Source organism: Simochromis diagramma, unplaced genomic scaffold (assembly GCF_900408965.1).
Source record: "Simochromis diagramma unplaced genomic scaffold, fSimDia1.1 OVJJ01000646.1, whole genome shotgun sequence".
NCBI classification, from domain to species: domain Eukaryota; kingdom Metazoa; phylum Chordata; class Actinopteri; order Cichliformes; family Cichlidae; genus Simochromis; species Simochromis diagramma.
The window spans coordinates 2,832,375-2,852,510 of NW_024387279.1; the positions used below are offsets into that span (position 1 = coordinate 2,832,375).

At 43.3% G+C, this 20,136-nt stretch overlaps 1 protein-coding gene across 3 annotated transcripts in view; it reads left to right on the forward strand.

The window, feature by feature from the left end:
- slc41a1 (solute carrier family 41 member 1) overlaps positions 1-20,136 on the forward strand; it is a 30,820-nt gene continuing 10,684 nt past the window's right edge. Inside the window, exons 1-5 of one of the 3 annotated variants that reach the window (XM_040003151.1) lie at positions 1-325; positions 1,789-2,919; positions 9,335-9,442; positions 17,065-17,136; positions 19,888-20,032. In XM_040003151.1, the coding sequence (XP_039859085.1) occupies positions 2,434-2,919; positions 9,335-9,442; positions 17,065-17,136; positions 19,888-20,032 (811 nt within the window). In that variant the 5' untranslated portion in view covers positions 1-325; positions 1,789-2,433. Of the gene's footprint in view, positions 326-399; positions 804-913; positions 1,632-1,788; positions 2,920-9,334; positions 9,443-17,064; positions 17,137-19,887; positions 20,033-20,136 lie in introns of those variants that run through there. The other 2 variants (XM_040003153.1, XM_040003152.1) reach the window with 2 other exon arrangements.

The window sequence follows — 20,136 nt, forward strand, 5'->3', positions numbered from 1 at the left end:
GCCCCCTGCACCGTGCGGGTGTATTATAGATGCGCATCCAGGCAGCCGGGCGGCGTGGGGGCACTGCATGTGTACAATGTAACAGGCAGACTGGAGCCGCACAGAGGGCAGGGCTTAACCATTAACTAACATTAACCATTAAATCAGCTGTGCAGAGCCGGTACCGCACATAAGGCTTGCGTACCGGCTTCCACGCCTCACAAGCCTGAGCGCGTTAACAAGAGGTGGAGGATAAATTCAGCCGGGCACACGGAGTCCCTGTACTCATACAGATCATCACTCCGGTCTGTCCGCCCCTCACACCGAGGACCACTGGCACTCAGAGGTAAGCACCCGGGAGCTTTTTTATGTATGTATTTATTTTTACATTACTTATTTTAATGTGCACATTTCTACCGGGATGTGTCATTCGAGACTCAAACTGCAAAGCCGCAACTTGTACCTCAGCTATGGTGATGGTGAAGAATGATTACTTTTTTCTCTTTTTTAGGGGGGTGGGGGGGACACAATTTTTCACAAGTTTAACACTCGTGGTTACAGTGGCAGTGACATGGGCTCCAGCCCGGCGATGGAACAGAGAGCCCTCTGCCCTCGTTTAAATGAGAAGCAGAACAGAATAGCAGGGCTCGTCTATTCAGCCCTGACCAGGGGAGCACTAATTTACGCCTTTGCCATGTTGGGTTCGGGTGGTGTTGGTCCTGACTACTAAGCAGAGGATTGTTTGAGCCGGGAAAGTCCGTGCGGATGTCGCAACTTGCAGTCAGAGGAAAGCTGCTTCAAGTCAGCAGCAGCAACACTGGAAGGTAAAAGAAAAGCCTTCAGAGTAAAAGCTGCTTTATTATGTGAAGTAAAAACGGGTGGACCGTGACCTGATCTCACCAAGGATCGCGTCATAGACTGGTGATGGTATTTTTTCAACAGGCTTCATCACCACACTGAGTTGAATAATACAGCAGTTTATGTCAGTAGCTGACATTACTGTTTTAATTAAAGCAGCACTGAATGCTTTGCTTTACCTGCTGCTTACTTCTGTTGATACAAGTAGTTCATGTCGGTGTGAATGACTTACCATGTGTGTCCACGCTCGGTACTTGACTGCAGTGAGGTTGTTTCTGATGTGTGAAGGGGACCTCTGTTGTGTTACTGTTTGCTACACTCCTGTCTGCTGCAGTGAGTTTAAGAGTTGGGGGGTTTAAGCTGACGGCACTCTGAGCTCACGGGTAAAGTGAGGGGTGCTTTTTACTTTGAAAATCGTGACAGTGGTCGTTGTTGCGCTGCTGTGGTTGGAAGCTGTGCTTGCAGAGGATGTGCGCAGCGCCTCTGTTAATGGTGGAATATTTTTAGCCACCGGGAGGAAATTTGGCGCTGGATGAAACTGTTTTTAAACTCACTGTTGGGATCTGCTCAGCACTGCTGTAATGGAGGGGAGAGCAAACAATTGTTTGGGGCTATACTAATCTATTAGTAGGGCTGACGGGGCATTTGTGGTACCCACGGTGAAGTTAGTGCCTAACAGTGATTTTCTGTCCTCTTTATTTATTTTAACACCTGAATATGACGAGCTGCAACATCCAAGCCTAAACACCACCGCACAGTGTCTCTGTCCTCTCACCAGTTAGATCTGAATGTTGGTTTGTAACTTTTTGGAATTTTTGATTTATGAATTTTTTGATCAGAGCAGTAAAAGCTGTCCTGCTACTTAGAGATTTTTGGAAATAGACGTGGAGTACTGCTGGAAAATGATTTTATTTAAGACTGAATAATTAATGATATTCATTCTTTCCCCAGGTGACGGTCCACTCTGGTTGGAGAGATACTTTTCCACTGTTGGTAATTCAATCCTCATACTGAGACCTTTAAATATCACATTTGAAAACTGTCCAGTGGCCACATGGTGTAAAGTGAGACGTTTGGAGCCCTGTGCAGCGACCAGTCTCACATGGACAGCAGACTGACAGCATGACCGGTGCCACTGCAGGTCTCTGATTTACATATTTTTCCAGCTTGTACTGAACTGCAAAGGACTGTTTGCAGCTGACTGCAGGGGATTTCTGTGGTGAGTCCCCTCCCTGTTGTTTTCTATCCTTTTCTATGTTGAACCAGTATGTCTTCTGTTTTTTGCCGGCCTAACCTGAGCACCTTGCAGTGAATGGAGAACATACTGGTTCTGCTCCCGAAGCACCGACAGGAACACAGGCTTTGCAGACACACAGCTGCATGTGCCTCGCTGCAGGTTTTTTCTGGCAGAGTGTTTTTCTCCCAGTCTTTATGACCGACCTCCACACCTTGTCGGCCTCTTTAATGGGATAAATCAGTTGGACTGATCAGGTTCAAAACCAGATCCGGTGGTCAGTTCTGACTTTCCCACAAAACCGTTAGGCTGAGGCACGCTGACCTTTTCTTATCAAGCCCACTGTCTTCAAAGGCTTCCGCATGGTACTTTGGTCGAAAGAACAAGAAAAGCTCCCCGACATCGACATGTCCTCTGGGGCCATTGAGATGAAGAAGGAGGGAGGCCCCCTCACTTCGGCCTTCCTCAACTCCAACTGCACCGTCCACCCGGTGATCCTGACAAAGGGCCCCGAAGAAGTGAGCCCGGTGACCGGGGATGAGTTTGAGCTCACCGAGGTCACATCTTTCCCCGAGCGAGTGAATGAGACTGGGGAGAACGACGAGAGGTCGGAGATTGTGGTGGCCATGGACTGTCGGGCCAATGCCAAAGGTCAGCGAGAGGAGGATGCTCTCCTGGAGAATGCAAGCCAGAGCAACGAGAGTGATGACACCAGCACCGATCAGAGCCCCGAACCAACAGCACCCCTCAAGGAGACCTCCTTTTCCATCGGACTGCAGGTGGTCTTCCCCTTCTTGCTGGCCGGGTTCGGGACGGTGGCAGCAGGGATGGTGCTAGACATCGTCCAGGTGAGTGAGATTTCTTACACAATGTAATTGGCAACTCAGAATAAAGAACCCAGGCTGGTTAATCTTGTGTTGTCTACTCTTTAAAAAGTTTTTGTTTTGTTTTTTGCATTGACAGGGGTTCGGCTGTTGGAACTTGCAAAAAGTCTGGTGTCAATGCACAACCCCAACTTTTCCTCGCAGGCATTTACATTTCATTTCACAGCTGTTTTTTCTAAGCAGATCCACTGCACCAAGCAGGCCATGTGTAGTCACACTTACGGGATAGGCTCGCCCGTGAAACATTTGAATGATCTAGTGCACCGAGGCCGGTTTGCCTTGGCGTGTGTCAGTCATCGTGCTGGTGGCCTATCTGGTTGCCTGTCTTTGGGGATGTGTGTATGGGGCAGTTATCAGACACCATGGGGGTATTTACATAACATTTTCTCCTCAGCGGCTGGGCTGACTGTCCCTGTGGCTGGCGCATACTGGTACACACTGGTGTGTCTTCTAACGAGTCATCACACACACACACCTCTTTTCAAAATCTCACATAAAGTACAAGAAACAATAGACTGTATTTGCATAGCAGTGCATAGCCAGGGAGCTATATGATCCACTTGGCCTTTAAAGGAGAATAGGACTTGATTTCCTGATGAGTCACTGCCTTTGCTCTGAGAGGATCCAAGTGTGCTCTGTAGAAATGTCATATATTTATTTGAAGTCCGCTTGGAATGCAGATAAAGCCGGCCATGTCAGTCCGCCAGGTCTGGGCAAACTGTGTGCACATACGCTGATGCCAACATGGTGGACCCCAGAAACTCAGAACAGACAGGAGGGGGGAGGCGGGGGAATAAGTTTACTTTCTTTGAGCACCTGAAATGGCAGCGTACTACAGCTGAGCTAGAGTCGGAGTAAAAACAAAATACAATTCAGCGCCAAGGCCTCTATTGCCATGTGGTTAGGTATCCTCGCTAAACCAGGAATGCAGAGGTTTGAGGTCAAAAAAGTTTTCATGCTGCCTCAACTTAGGCACCATGCTGCTGCGTTCTCTTTAATTTCCAAAACACTCAGTGCACCATTCTTTCAGAGGTGTGACTGGAAACAAGCTCACACAGAAGGTAGAGGGCCGTATCCCTCCCTGCTGGTCTAGCACTCTTGTACCTGAGAGTAAATAGCTGAAAGAAATGGCTGCAGTAAGATGCGAGGCTTCTTACTGCAGTTCCATTGAGGTCGGCTGAGCATCCAGCAGGTCGTCTGGCTGCCTAATTCCCCCCGTGACACCATGAAACGCTAACTCAGCTAATCCCCCCTGTCCTTGCAGGAAGGTAATTGTCTAACTCTATCTTTCTCTCTCTCTCTCTCTCTCTCTCTCTCTCTCTCTCTCTCTCTCTCTCTCTCTCTCTCTCTCTCTCTCTCTCTCTCTCTCTCTCTCTCTCTCTCCCATTGGGACTGCAGTTGATCCTCGGCTATAAGTGAGCATAACTTTCTGAGGTCACGTGCTTAGGGTTAGGTCGAGCCCCAATACCTAATGTATACGAAGCTGATGAAAAGGTAGATGTAGTTTCTCGTGTTGGAAAACTCTTCTTTTTTTTTTTTTTTTTTGTCTCCTGATTGCCAAAACGTGAATAGAACAAGTTTTAACTTGATGCTAAAACACGAGGCAGGTCTGTTTTCTTGCTGCACTGATCTTTATTTGTCTCGCTAAATAAGGAGCTAATTTATGCAGACAAGTAAAGCACAGATCTTTATTTGATTATCAGATGAGATAAAGTGATCCAGGAGAACTTAACTAGCTCTCCTGAGTTCAGAAGTTTCTCTCTATGGATAAAATTCAAAGTCATTTGGGTCTTGCTGTTCTTGTGTTTCTTGGATTGTTCTCAAATTAGACAGAATTATTTGTTTGTTCTTTTGGTTCATTTGTTTACCCCTTATTTCTCCTGGAGGTTAGAATAAAAAGGTCAGGACTCAGTAATCTCCAGTTCCAAAGATGATATGTTGGTTATGAGACAAAGAAAGCACTATAGCCAGTAGCAAGCTTTTCTTCTGGGATGCCTGAACCTTTAGTTAATGTGTCTGCCTGGCCTGAGTTTAAAAGCTGTGGTTTGGACACTTGTGTACTCGACTTTCTGTGTCACTTTCTATATTGGCTCTTTGACCTCTTAAATCCTGGTCACTTTGACCATCTACCACACACGCACAGAGTTTTCTGGCCTTTTTCCCCCACAAGGTTGGCCCAAAAAGGATTGTCCAACTGGTATAGAGGAGTGAGACGTCTGCATAGTTGTGCTTAGTGACTTGGCAGGCAAATGACCTAAAACTGTCAGTCTCTCATTGGCAGGGCCGGGAACCCAGGACTGACCTGCTCAGTTGGACTGAAGGTTACGTGTGGTTTGGAAAGGTCACGCAGTGCTAGTTTTCTTGGGGATGTCGGAGTCCAAGGCCAAATGGGTGATTTTTGTTGTTTTGAAACACACGCACACTTACTCACAGTCACATAAGATTTCATCATTTGTGCAATCAATCTACAAACAAAAAGCTGAAAAAAGACAAAAGCAAATATGCGTGTCCAGTGTTGTATGTTATGATAATCATCCGCGTGTGTTTGTCTGCCTCAGAGTTAGCCGTCTGGCCTGGTGTGCGGTGTCTGTAGACTGAAACACCAAAAAAGAGGAAAAAGAATAGAACACAGCTTCAGCCTCAAAGACACACGGTCTAAAAATACAGCAACCAGTAAACAGGAAATCATAGTCCACACAAAGGTTTAACTCTGGCCAAGCCTTCACTACCCACCAGATACCATTTTGGTCCAACCACATCCACGTGCTTGGTTTTCACTCAGGAGTCACTTTCAAACCAGAACGTGGGCTTAATTCCCTCAAACTGCATTGTCTCTTCAGCTTCTAGCTTCATACCCAGACTTTGGTTTCCATAGCTTAATCAGACACTACTTAAATTCACACCACAGTATGCTATTTTTCTATGTTTTCCAGAATTTGTCTGAACAAAATCACCAAAATCTTAAAAATCACAATTTAATAACCCCATGTAAGCTTATGTTTCTAAACTTCTGCCCTCCCTATTGCAGTGACTGACTGCTTGTTATGAGTAGCTGTTTTATTTTGGTGACTTCTGTTTGTAACGTTGATGACGTGACGGTCATTAACAATGTTATCACCTCGCAGCTCTTAAAACGTGACCATATCTCAGATAGCTGCTTGGTTAGGATGTGAGTGATAGGGATGGACAGGATTAGTGGGTTAGAGTGCCTTTGTGTTGCCCCATGCTCTGATTAATCTTTCACAGTGTGAAAGATCCTGAGGAACCTTTGATCCTAGGCTGCTTATTTGCTCCCCCCCTCATCACAGAGTTCAGGCTTTCCACCCCAGCCCTTCTTATCTGGTCCCAAACAATTCAGTTCAGTTCAGTTTTATTGATATGGCACCATATCCCAACATTACCAGCCTCAAGTCACTTTGTATCGTAAGGCAAAGCCTCCACAATAGTAGATAGAAAACCCCAGCAATCATACAAGCCTGTATGAGCAGCAAACTCCCTTCATAACAGGAAGAAACCTCCAGCAGAACCAGGCTCAGGCCTGCGAACGCATTATCTAGGTTGCCGACTTGAACTGTGGGGACTGTGTTTGATTTTCCTTATAAATTCATAGAAATCTAAAAAGAGGTAAATTACCATGTGATGATAGCTGATGGTTTTGAGATGGAGTTTTGACTTTCTTTAGCTCCCCACTTGGACTCTTTCCATTCATGCAGCCAAAACCTGCTCGGTAAAACTACATATAGACTACAGATTCCTCTGGTAGCTTGCCCTACATATTCTTCTTATCTAAATGCAGATATTAGTTTATACAGATAAACTAGACCCTGACTGTACCATCCATGCTGCAGCAACAGAAAAATGAAACAGACACCACCTGCTGTAGTGTCTGTGACGCTGCTGGAGTTGCATTGACATTGCATGCCATCGGGGTTCGGCGTCCCGCTCAACACAGCAAGTGCAATTATCACAAATAAAATAAAAGGTCACGTTTCTCAACTGGGCATCCTGACCCTTGCGGGGCTTGCATACCAGAGCTCCTATAGGTCTGTACACAGAGGTACTGCAGTTCTCCAGTCGAGTTCTTAGAAGCGAGGAGGGAGGGTTTGTTTGGCTCCGAGCCAGCGTTCCATGGAGACAACAACATATATCACCACAGGGGAGGCAAAGAGGAAGATAGGCCAGTGAGACAGAAGGAAAGCTTGAAAACATACAGCTATGAAAGAAGAGAGAAGTGCTCACAAGGCTGTCGGGTTGGCAGACGGCAGTGAGCCAAGCTGAGAGGCTGGTTGTTGGAAACGAGCTCTGCTTGGCTTAACGACAGCTAAAGGGATAGGCAGAAGGAGTTCAACCACCACCTCTAAAGACAACACGAGTGTAGCCGACACTCCTTATCAGTGCTGTACATCTGGTGGGAGCAACCTAGCGAGTACACACATTAGACCTCTGTGTGAGAAATGCAGGCCAGCAGTGTTGTCTTGTAGCTTCAGCATCTGTTTTCCCCTCTTTCTTTTCTGCTCGGTGCCAGCCTCAGTGAATATTGATTCCGCTCGGGTTAGACTGGACTGTAAGTGCTGGGGGCCAGTGGGACCGGCACCTATGATAAGCACTTTGACTGGAGATAAATCGATGGCCTTAGCTTCAGCAATAGCTTTGTTTCTGGCCACAGTAGACCGCAAATCTGCTATCGCTGCATGAAGTCTAATGGAGGGAGAAGTTCACAGAGGGAGTTACAGGGAACCCACCTCTCGAGGACTGGCCAGCAGCCAGGGACCAGGTTATCGAAGGTCAGGCCTAATAATACTAGCTGTAAATGTAATTTCAGACCATCTACTGGATACACAGCTGAGCTGTCTTGTTCCCTTACTCGTTCCCTTATTTGTGGCTCTGTCCAGCTAGGCCACTACCTTCAAAGCTGATTTAGATAGATGAGCTGCTGGCTGACTTTCTCGGAGTAGTGTGTACAGCAAAATGTAGCTTTTTTTATGCTGCGGTAAGAGCTGAGCAAGCAAGCGCATCCCTGGCAATGAATGATCAGATGCTGAAGCACTAAAGTAGGCACAAGTAATATCAAACTATTTTTTCTATGGTACATGATGCACTGGGCTTTGGCTTTACTCTATTAATTCAGTCGGATGTTTTGTACACTCATGCTGTGTTATGTGTCACAGAGGGTCCCCATGAGGAGGGCAGAGCACTGAGAAATATTTTGCTTTTCCTTATTTTCTATCGTATGCATACTATATAATAGATTACAGTGGTGGATGCTCATATTAAACATGGGCAAAGTTTCAGATAATCAGAGTACCATATGTACAAGTAATCCTATAAGCCATAACAGTGTTCAGGTTTAGCATTTGCTTGATGATATCAATGAGATTGGGTATCTTTAACCAATGAGAAGAGAGTTGGCTTAGGTGTGAGGGAGCTAAAACGACTTGTTTCAGACATTGATTGAACTGGAAATTAACATAATGCTTTGCCTTTAAGAGTTGCTAATCATCTAGTTCACTTGGCTTCTAAATATTCAGTCCCATCTATCTTACTGATGCTGTTTAGCTGCGCCGTGTTTCCATTTGTGTGGCACTGGATGGGTAAAACGGCCGTGTGGAGAACAAGATCTGGTTCCGCCCATCAAAAAATATTCAGTTCAATTCAGTTTTATTTATATAGCGCCAAATCACAACAACAGTCGCCTCAAGGCGCTTTATATTCCACAGTAGATCGTACAATAATAGATGCAGAGAAAAACCCAACAATTATATGACCCCCTATGAGTAAGCACTTTGGTGACAGTGGGAAGGAAAAACTCCCTTTTAACAGGAAGAAACCTCCGGCAGAACCAGGCTCAAGGAGGGGCGGGGCCATCTGCTGCGACCGGTTGGGGTGAAAGAATACCGAGATTGCAGTCTGCTTTTATTCTGGAATATCTTGTACAGTACAGATTTTGATATAAATATAAATGTGTATAGTATTGTGATTACACAGAGACATGAGACAGTCCCTGTGTTTACACTACAGGAGATGGTGGGTAGAGGTGATAGAGAAGGAAAACAGAATGCAAGCTAAAGTAGGAGAGTGATCAATCATTTCAGCTTTAGGTTTTACTGCCCTTGTTCTTGTTAAGAGGGAGCTGGCATGATACATAGTGTGAAAGGTCTATAGAGGCAGATTTTCTGCTCTTTAATGCAGGAGTTGTTTCACCTCTAAATCAATATTAAAGGTTGCACAGACCCAGAGACAGTTTGCTCCGAACTGCAGCTAACCTCTATCTGTGCGGGTGACAGCATCCTGTGTGGCTGTGAACCAGTTTCAGTATGGCAGAGTGTGCGCTCTGTTAATGTTGTGGTGCTGATAATAATGTTTTGCTATGTCATTGCAGCACTGGACGGTGTTCACTGATGTGTCTGAGGTGTTCATCCTAGTTCCTGCACTGCTGGGGCTTAAAGGCAACTTGGAGATGACGCTGGCCTCCAGACTTTCTACAGCGGTAAGAAACTTGTTTGTTTGGTTCCACCTCAGACTACTAGCCTGTTACAGGTTGCACGTCTCCCATGACCTTTTATCTTATATTGAAAGGCTGTCCTAGCAGTGATGAGTAACTGAGGTATAAATTTTGGATTTGTTTACTTTAAGTTGCATTGAATTTTCTTTAATAGTTGTTCAATCTATTGCCAGACCTATGGTCACTGTCAGACCCCTCAAAGCTGATTGTGCGTAGGTTCAGAGGTCATATTGCCTATGTGACATAGGTTTCAGACAAACTGATTCCTCACTAAATATTTCCACTGACCCCATCTAGCTTGTTCACCTGGGTTAGCAGGTTGTTTAAAGGTGAATGGAAGTTTTTTTTTTACCTCTGCCTGAAGACGTGAACTCCAAATATCAAGTAATTTGAACTAAAAGTGTTTTCCTTTGATCTAGTAGCTAAAACTGATTGAATTCTCAGAATATGCTGGTATAGCTCAACCCAGTGTCACATCACTGTTGGAGCTGGGAGATAATTTAAGAGCTTTCTTGCATAATGCGACATGAACTTTCTGTCATATTGGACTTCATAAAACCACCAGTTGTGAGGGAAAAATGAGTATTTCCAATTGTCTGAGGAGTTATTGCTGGAGGTTGCTGCCTTTCGCTAGGTGAAATTAAGCTGAAGGCAAATGGTCTTCATTTCCTGTTTGTGTCGCAATTTTCACAGAGTCAGTACTAGAGATGGCACGATACCACTTTTTTATGTCCGATACCGATATCATAAATTTGGATATCTGCCGATACCGATATGAATCCGATATAGTGTATTTTTTAATCAATAAAACAGTTTTTTTTATATCTTGCTGCTTTTTGTATAAGTTCATACTCAAGTTAAAAAACAAACAAACACTAAAACAAACACTAAATTCTGTTATACATGTATGCAAAAAATACACTGCACCCAAAATATTTCATAGTTCAGCAATACTGATCAATCTAATAAACTTAAACCTACACCATCCTCCCTATTCTGGTATTTTAAAGAGTACTTAGCAGAAATATTAAGCAACCTAACTAATAGGGTTCTAAAACTCCCAGCAAAAAAATAAATAAATTAAAAAAAATAGGGAACCACCCACCCTCCACCTCATGATGCTTAATTGACGTAATCAACTATAATTTGATGCAGTGTGAAAAACAAATACACAGAAATCAGTTAATTTTCAAGAATAATTAAATAGATTCAACATCTTTCTTCAACAGAATTGCAGACTGCACAGATGATACAGTGGGGCAAAAAAGTATTTAGTCAGCCACCGATTGTGCAAGTTCCCCCACTTAAAATGATGACAGAGGTCAGTAATTTGCACCAGAGGTACACTTCAACTGTGAGAGACAGAATGTGAAAAAAAAATCCATGAATCCACATGGTAGGATTTGTAAAGAATTTATTCGTAAATCAGGGTGGAAAATAAGTATTTGGTCACCTCAAACAAGGAAAATCTCTGGCTCTCACAGACCTGTAACGTCTTCTGTAAGAAGCTTTTCTGTCCCCCACTCGTTACCTGTATGAATGGCACCTGTTTGAAATCATCATCTGTATAAAAGACACCTGTCCACAGCCTCAAACAGTCAGACTCCAAACTCCGCCATGGCCAAGACCAAAGAGCTTTCGAAGGACACCAGGAAAAGTATTGTAGACCTGCACCAGACTGGGAAGAGTGAATCTACAATAGGCAAGCAGCTTGGTGTGAAAAAAATCAACTGTGGGAGCAATCATCAGAAAATGGAAGACATACAAGACCACTGATAATCTCCCTCGATCTGGGGCTCCACGCAAGATCTCATCCCGTGGGGTCAAAATGATCATGAGAACGGTGAGCAAAGATCCCAGAACCACACGGGGGGACCTGGTGAATGACCTGCAGAGAACTGGGACCAAAGTAACAAAGGTCACCATCAGTAACACACTACAACGGCAGGGAATCAAATCCCGCAGTGCCAGACGTGTTCCGCTGCTGAAGCCAGTGCATGTCCAGGCCCGTCTGAAGTTTGCCAGAGAGCACATGGATGATACAGCAGAGGATTGGGAGAATGTCATGTGGTCAGATGAAACCAAAGTAGAACTTTTTGGTATAAACTCAACTCGTCGTGTTTGGAGGAAGAAGAATACTGCGTTGCATCCCAAGAACACCATACCTACTGTGAAGCATGGGGGTGGAAACATCATGCTATGGGGCTGTTTTTCTGCCAAGGGGACAGGACGACTGATCCGTGTTAAGGACAGAATGAATGGGGCCATGTATCGTGAGATTTTGAGCCAAAACCTCCTTCCATCAGTGAGAACTTTGAAGATGAAACGAGGCTGGGTCTTCCAACATGACAATGATCCAAAACACACCGCCCGGGCAACAAAGGAGTGGCTCCGTAAGAAGCATTTGAAAGTCCTGGAGTGGCCTAGCCAGTCTCCAGACCTCAACCCCATAGAAAATCTGTGGCGGGAGTTGAAAGTCCGTGTTGCTCGGCGACAGCCCCAAAACATCACTGCTCTCGAGAAGATCTGCATGGAGGAATGGGCCAAAATACCAGCTACTGTGTGTGCAAACCTGGTAAAGACCTATAGTAAACGTTTGACCTCTGTTATTGCCAACAAAGGTTATGTTACAAAGTATTGAGTTGTATTTTTGTTATTGACCAAATACTTATTTTCCACCCTAATTTACGAATAAATTCTTTACAAATCCTACCATGTGGATTCATGGATTTTTTTTTTTCACATTCTGTCTCTCACAGTTGAAGTGTACCTCTGGTGCAAATTACTGACCTCTGTCATCATTTTAGGTGGGGGAACTTGCACAATCGGTGGCTGACTAAATACTTTTTTGCCCCACTGTATCTTCCCAAAGGAAAAAGTACTATAGCTTACTAGGGTATATTGGACTTAACAGTTACTATATACAGTAATGGACTTCTATACATTTTACATCAGATTAAAACTTTGGATGTAAGATTCGGATAATTATTTATTAAAAGCTCGACATTTTAAATGAGAATAAGAAAGAAAAGTATGTCTTTGTGCCCCCTTTTCCCTGTTAATGCCCTATCGCCCCCCCCCCCCTGGCTAAACTTTGCTAGATCCGCCCCTGCACAGTTACCAGCCGTCAGCTATGTAGAAAAGGATCCTGGTGTAGAATGTAAATAAATTCTAACAACAGCTTATCAAGCTTAAACGTGCTGCTGTTGTTCAGCCGCTGGTTTCCTCTTTCTGGCGCGAAGTGAGCGATAAACAAACAAGAGAGACGGACTCGCGACAGAAAAGCCGATCAGCTGATCATTGATCAGTTTCGATTGAAGTAGCAGCAGGAGAGGGAGGGGGAGAGAAGAGGCATTTCCTCCATATATCGGTTGTTAAGCTTAACGCTGGAATGCTTTACAAACATTCAGAGATGGACTTACACACTTGCTTTACTTCTCTCTGGGATCACTTCCTCGGAGATGAAATGCCGGATTGCTAGCGAGGCTACAAATACACACAGCCGTTCTATCACGTGACCCGTACTGCTGCGATGTGCTACGGTTATGAGCCGAGTTACGCCATGTCGCAAGTTTTGTGAGGTGCTTTTTTGATATTTAATGGATCGGATTACATTTTTTTAAATTTTTCTCCGATATCCGATCCAGTAATTTACGTCAGTATCGGACCGATACCGATACGTAATATCGGATCGGTCCATCTCTAGTCAGTACCACGGAAATCGATAGCAACTGTAAGAAGTTTTCACCAACCGGTCAGGAATACACACTGATTGTTCTGCAACCACTTTCCAACTGGTTGCAGAACACTTATTTGCTCCTTGTAACCAGCAGTTGCTGGAGGGTGACGGGCTGCTCTCTAGGCCTGTGTGACTGCTACTTTATTTGCTCGACCCTATGTTGTCACACACCCACAATAAAAATAAGTTAACGTCACATGGTTAGGAGTCACATAACATGAAACCTTAATAACATATTGTCATATAACATTTGGTTAACTATTAGCTGCTTATAGTGTTTCACAGATACCAAAGTTCTTAGTAGCTCTAATTTCAGCTAGTTACCCATCTAGCCATTCATAGCCAAATGTATACAGTCACATGCTTTTGTTTGTGAAGGTGCAGTGATTCTATGACTGCAGTTTGATACTAAAGGCAATTCTTACGGCTTTGCTATCTGTGAGCTAACAATACCATTTCACATTGTACATAGCTAGCAGGGTCGATGACCTGACAGCACAGGTAACCAGGGGTTAGCAACAAAACTTACATTTTTTTAATTAGTCCAGTAGTGCTCTTAATTGCACCAATCCTCACATTCTTTCCACTAGCCTGTGTGAAACCAGTGACTCCTCATCCGTGCTGCAAAAAAAAAGTCATATGTTTGCAAATTTGTTCTGGAAAATTGCTCCAGTGTACTAACTCATTCTGCTCCAAGCTAAAGGTAAACCTTTAAATCTTGTTTATGTCATCACCTCCTAAATACACCAGTTGGTTTAACCTGTGAATTGGTGGCTACAGCAAAGGTTTCAGATGCAGAATTGAATGTTGAATATGATTTTCAGGTGCACTACTTAAAACTGCACTTTGCAGAGGTTTTATATATTTATAATTTCCATATTTTCTCAGTAAGAGCCCAACGATAGAGGAAAACAAACGGGAAAAGTTGAATATTTGAGGAAACACCGTTGATGCTGATTTAAGGTTCAAACTTCAACAGATTTTTGTAATGATTTGCTTTACTTTCTATTTTATTTCTGTTTTAATTCAGAGCCCAGTGTATAATGGTTAATAACTGTCAGATTGGGAAGTGGAAGTAGTAATGATTTGTCAGAGCTTCAGCACTGATTGAACCAACATTGTGTAGTTCGATTGGCTGTATTCAAAGTAATGAAAACACAAAATGCATTAGTCATAATAACGTTACATGCATCTACGTGGAAATATGGAAATAAATAAAACAGACTTTTGCATCAATTCTTTCTTTAGTCTGCAAAGTTTTCACTTTTCTCACATCCATCTTCACAAAGTAGGTCCGACCCTGGTGCTTGTCCTGAGACATTACTGTTAGCTCTCTGCTGGCTGGCCTCAGCAGGACCACGTTTCTTTCCACGCCGCCGCTAATTATGAGCAGATTAAGACCACTGTAAGTTTCCTAATGCGCTTATAACTGAAAAAAATCATGTAATCCCCAGTACTGGCTGGCTGTCGGAGTTTTCAGTTCACATGACTGTGGTTCCTTTTTGATTTTTTTCCCCTTGGACTTTTTTAACCTATTTACTGAGGCGATTAAGGAATGAGGAAATAAGCAGCTGTTTTCTCAGTTCTGTTGAATATAATTGGGCCTAATTGATTATGTATGATCGTTGATGGATTGCCAGCACCACCTGCATTGCAAAGAAAGTTGGGAAAATTGCAAAGTGTTATCAGAGATTACAATGGCAACAACAGTCGCTGTTTCCCTGTATACTCAACTCATGTATGTTCAGGATTCAGAGCTGGAAACTGCAGACTTGCTCTGTATTTATTAAATAAGAGTGAATGCCAGCAGCTGAAAAACATGGTGCTGCTTTTGAATTTTAGGATATCCATGTTATGTCATCTATGAATCACTTTAACAACATCTCTCTGATGATCCCAACACCATTAATCCAGCCTCCTACACACACACACACACACACACACACACACACACACACACACACACACACACACACACACACACACACACACACACACACACACATAGCTAAGTATTTGGCATCATTATCACACATCATCACATAACGCCAGGCTATGTTTCTGAGAATTTCTGTGTGTCGTCTGTGTACTCTGTCAGTTTACATGTTGTTCTAAAGGGAAATGTGGTTAGGAAATTCAAAAGCCTCGCAGCTTTTATTGCATCAAGATATATTCTTTGAAACTGAGGCTCTTATATTACGCTCCAAGGTTTTAAGGAAAGTCATATGTGGAGTTGCACAGCTGTTTGGCTCAGTATTATCCGTTTCCCTTAAACCTTCTTATCAGCATTCGTGGCCATCTTCCCACTCTGAGTGACAGCACGGCTGTCGTAGCAGCAGGCGTGCACGCATATACTTACTGATGGGAGGGGTGCACGTGTTTGTGACTCTAATGCTTTGTATCTGGCAGATGCATGAGTTATATTGACGTACATTGCTGCACACTTGATTGTCATGTAAGACTAGTTGTTTTAGTGCCAGATTAACTGGATGCTGCTAGACTACGTGAAATGTAAGAGGATGAGTAATGCTTCACACGTACGCACTGGGGCATAGAGACCATCCTGCTGTTTCTCAATGCTGTTTTGTTTTGTTTTTTCATTTAAATACTTTGGTATGTGGGTTTGCCTTTGATAGGCAGAGCGAGTGAATTCCAGTCTGTGTTTTGTTAGGTCAAATAATCTAGCAGCCACAAACACGAGAGTTGTTCTGGTGTTTGGAACTTTCAGTTGTCTGATCTCAACCAAAACTTGTGAGGTGTTTTGTGGATCATTAGCCAAAGACAGACACCAATCGCGCAAATGCTTTTGATAAAACAGTGCTTTGTTGTCTGCAACACCAGAATAACACCACCAGCCACTGGACAATGCTATTTTCTGTTAAAAACATTTTGAGTAGCTCTTCGAAAATATTCTTTTTTTAGATTTATTACAGCTAGCGTCTATTTAAATCTCCGAGCTCTGATTTGTTCTCACAAGTTTGCACTCGGGAAACAAAGAAAGTAGGACAGATTGCACTTATAAAGGAAATACCTGACAACTCTAACAACCCTAAAAGTTAATCAGTCAGTTAGAAGAGCATACACAGGCGCTTTGTGAAGCTATGTTGTCTGAATCAAACCACCACAATACCAACCACACACACACACGCCTACTGGTGAAAGCATCTCTATGGGTTCGGCTGTGGATCTTCACCAATCATTTAAACTATATTCAAGTAGAAACATTAGTACAAGTTCAGGGAAAATCACTTTGACAAACACTCTGGCAGAGGATAAACGTTAGAGACAAAATTAAAGGTGAAAGCCATATCTCACGTGGCATTACACTAAATTCACAGATTAGGTAACACAAAATATTTAAAGCTCTGGAAGCTATCTTGAGTCATGCAGTGGGATCATGCAGTTCATACACTTTTCAATGAAGAACCAAGGATGAAGTGATATCCTCACGAGCGATTTTCATGTATCCAGCTGTCTCCCTTCCTTCTGCATATGCAAACGAGCGAGGACAAAGAGGAAGAGGAGATTGTCTGTTTGCGTCCTCTCACTGTGGATGGGCATTAGGATCATTGATCTGGGTTCACAGTAGCCCACTGTAGCCACTTGATACACAAGACCATCAGTGTGTGTGTGTGTGTGTGTTTTTAAGGGTGTGTATGTGAAAGAGCAGAGATGAGATAAGTGGAGTCGGCCGCAGGGTGGGGGATCAGATCAGAGTGTCTTTGTCCAGAGAACTGACGCCCTATTGTTCTGATGGGACCAAGAGGCAACAGACTGTGAACACTCTGTATCCCCCCACGCACCCACAAACACACACAGCTACTTACACACGGTCATGATAACGTTTTCGTTCTTATGTGTTTTTCAGGCTAATATTGGGCACATGGACACAGCCAAGGACATGTGGAAGATGATCATGGGGAACTTGGCCCTCATCCAGGTACAGGAAACACAATGAAGACTGCTGTCACGGAGCATCTTCAACCATGTTTACATCCATTAAACAGACCAGTCACATAATGAGACCACTGAAATGCATTATAGTACTAGTGGAATCATGTCGTAATACTCAAAGCAGCAGCAAAGTTTTAAAAAATCTTAAACTGAAATCAAAATATTTTGAAACAGAATATAAAAGATGGGTTTAAAATTAGGTCAGTGCAATGCCTTAACAGCTTAACATTCATCAGGTCCCTGCTGAACCACTTTGCGGTAGGACTAGGATTAGCTTGCATTTTAGCTACATGCTAAACAAGCACCAAAACTAGCTGTAACTTTTAAAATCAACCCTTTTGCATGCACCTAAACTAAGTTGTAGGATTACCACTGACTAATGCCATGCAGGAAAAAAAAATCTATATAAGCATCTAGATGAGAACAGGTCACAGGTGACTGGTAGATGTTAACAGGTTAAGCTTGCAGTGTTTCTGATGGCCACCAGGGGGTAGATTTCTCTGCTTGAAAGTCAAATTATTTGGGAGTTCAGAGGAAAAAGGCTCCTAGGTACTTTGCTCTGCTACCTCAGTAAACCCTTTTCTGATGTGTTTATGGTTCCTATCACTGATTTAAAGACTTACTGTATAAAGCAAGATGATCGTTTTGTAAATTGTGGTCCCCATAATACAGTCTGTCCTTTAACCCTCTCAGGCTCAAATTAAGTTTTTGTTGCTAATGCACAAAAGAATACCTGCAGTGGTACTTCTGAGTAAAAAAAAACTCATAAAATATGTATGTGGGGTAATCAGGTTGTTAGCTTTTACTTGTTGCAAATCTGCATCGCCTGCCTTGAGAGGGTTAGCCCAAATGTACAGTGTTTCACATTTATGTCACATTTCAGGAAGCCAGTTACCACCCTGTCTGGAAAAATTTGTTGCACGAGTTATTGCACACAGTATACACACTGACCAGTCACTAAAGAGCACAGTAACATTTGTAAAAGAGTTAGGGGTTGACCTCACGTTCAAAAGGATCGAGACAGAACAGACATGTCAGTCGAGTATGGTCTATTTTGTGCTTGATTTATTTGCTCTCACTGCAGCCAAGCTGCATGTACTCGGCTCTTTATATTGGTTTGCAGTGTGTTTTATTTATTGTACACAAACAAAGGCATGAAAATCTCTTTATTGCTTAAAGTCTTTGTTTGGTCTCTCTTGACATGGACCCCGACCCTAGTAGTTTGCAGTGATGTGAGCTTATAGTTATATAATACCTGGTGAGTCCTTAGTTCCTGGAACACTAAGCCAGTGTTGGCCGATGCTGTCACAACTTTCTATCTAGGGTTATCTTGCACTCACACTGGGTCACAGTGGTGCTCTCTGAAGGCGGTTACACTGGAAACTGCTTCATATGATTCTGAGAACTCACACTGAAACAGATAGCGAGTGTGCACCATAGCCGTCGTGACATTACTCATTGATTTGTGAACTCCACACGCAAGCCTCCACATTACCTTTATGGCAGTCACTATCTTTTTTTTTTTTTTTTGGAGCCAGAAGTGACCATATTTAGACAAGAGGGAGGCATGCTACGCTAACATTAATACTAGCATTGTGAAGATACCACCTTTAGCAGCAAAAACTTCAGGTAACTGTTTTCTGTGTAAATTTAACAGTCTGTCACAAACCATTCTTCCTTACAGTCTTTGTCACGTTTCTCTTAAGGTCCCACCACAGCATCCAGTCAGGTTGAGCTCTGACTGGGTTCTTTTCAGCCGTTCTCTTGAAGATATGTTGGCTTGCTTGGGATGATTTTCCTGTTGCAAGACCCGGTTTTTGACCAAGTTTTATCTGGTGGACGGACAGATAGATTTCCCAGATATAGCAATGTGTATTGTTGCTAAACATGTCCACTTTTGTCTGCTCTGTCCAAAGCACATTGCGTTGTGTGGTTTGTTTGGAATCAAGTTTGCAACTCTAAGCCACACTGCCATTTTCTTTTTAGAGAGAAGATGCTTTGTCCTGGCAACTTTCCCAGACAAGCCATACTTATTTAGTCTTTTTTCAATTGTACCGTCACGAGCTGTAACATTTAACATGCAAACTGAGGCCTTCTAGAGCTTCTTGCTGTTTCTTCGAGCCCTGCACGGTCTGACCTTGGGATGAATTTGCAGGAACGTCCACTCCTGGGAAGGTTGTAACATTGTGTTAACATACATGTGAATGCCCCAAACCAGCAAACAGCCAGAGATTCTGTTTATATGGAGGTACATTTCACATTTGCTGATGGTCAGTTAATCAAGTCCATTCTGTTGGCAGTATTTGGCTGCTAGTTATTCTCTTAATTCCTATGGAAGACTGATCTTAGATTTTCACAGACTACATAGTCCTGTGTAGTCTGTGCAAACTTTCTTTTTTGATAACTGTACTTATTGTTCTGTAAGAATAGTAATAATACACACCTTCCTTCCCACTCAGTCCTTGGTTGAATTAGAAAGATGGTAGATAATGGACCAGCCCTTCAACAGTATTTGATGATGATGACGATGATAAGAATCCCTCCTTGACTTTGAGAAGCAGCCTGTAATGTTACTGTATGTATCAAGAAGATGAGGTCAAAAATTGTATATGGACTGACTGAAATATGCTTATATGGGCCATAATAATATCATTCATCAGGAGTTTACATGTTAGCTGTGAGTCATAGCAACAAGAATTATCTTATGGTAAATCTGTATATGTGTGTTTTCACCCAGGTCCAAGCCACAGTAGTGGGGTTCCTGGCCTCCATAGCTGCTGTGATCTTTGGCTGGATCCCAGAGGGACACTTCAAGCTGGGCCATGCAGTGCTGTTGTGTGCCTCTAGTGTGGCCACCGCCTTCATCGCTTCTCTGCTGCTAGGTATGGTCACCAGTTGGGAAGTGAGGGGTGTTCACAGGGCTACTCATCAGTCACGTCAGGATTTTATGTAACTCTCAGTGCTAATTTGCCATCATTAGCAAGTC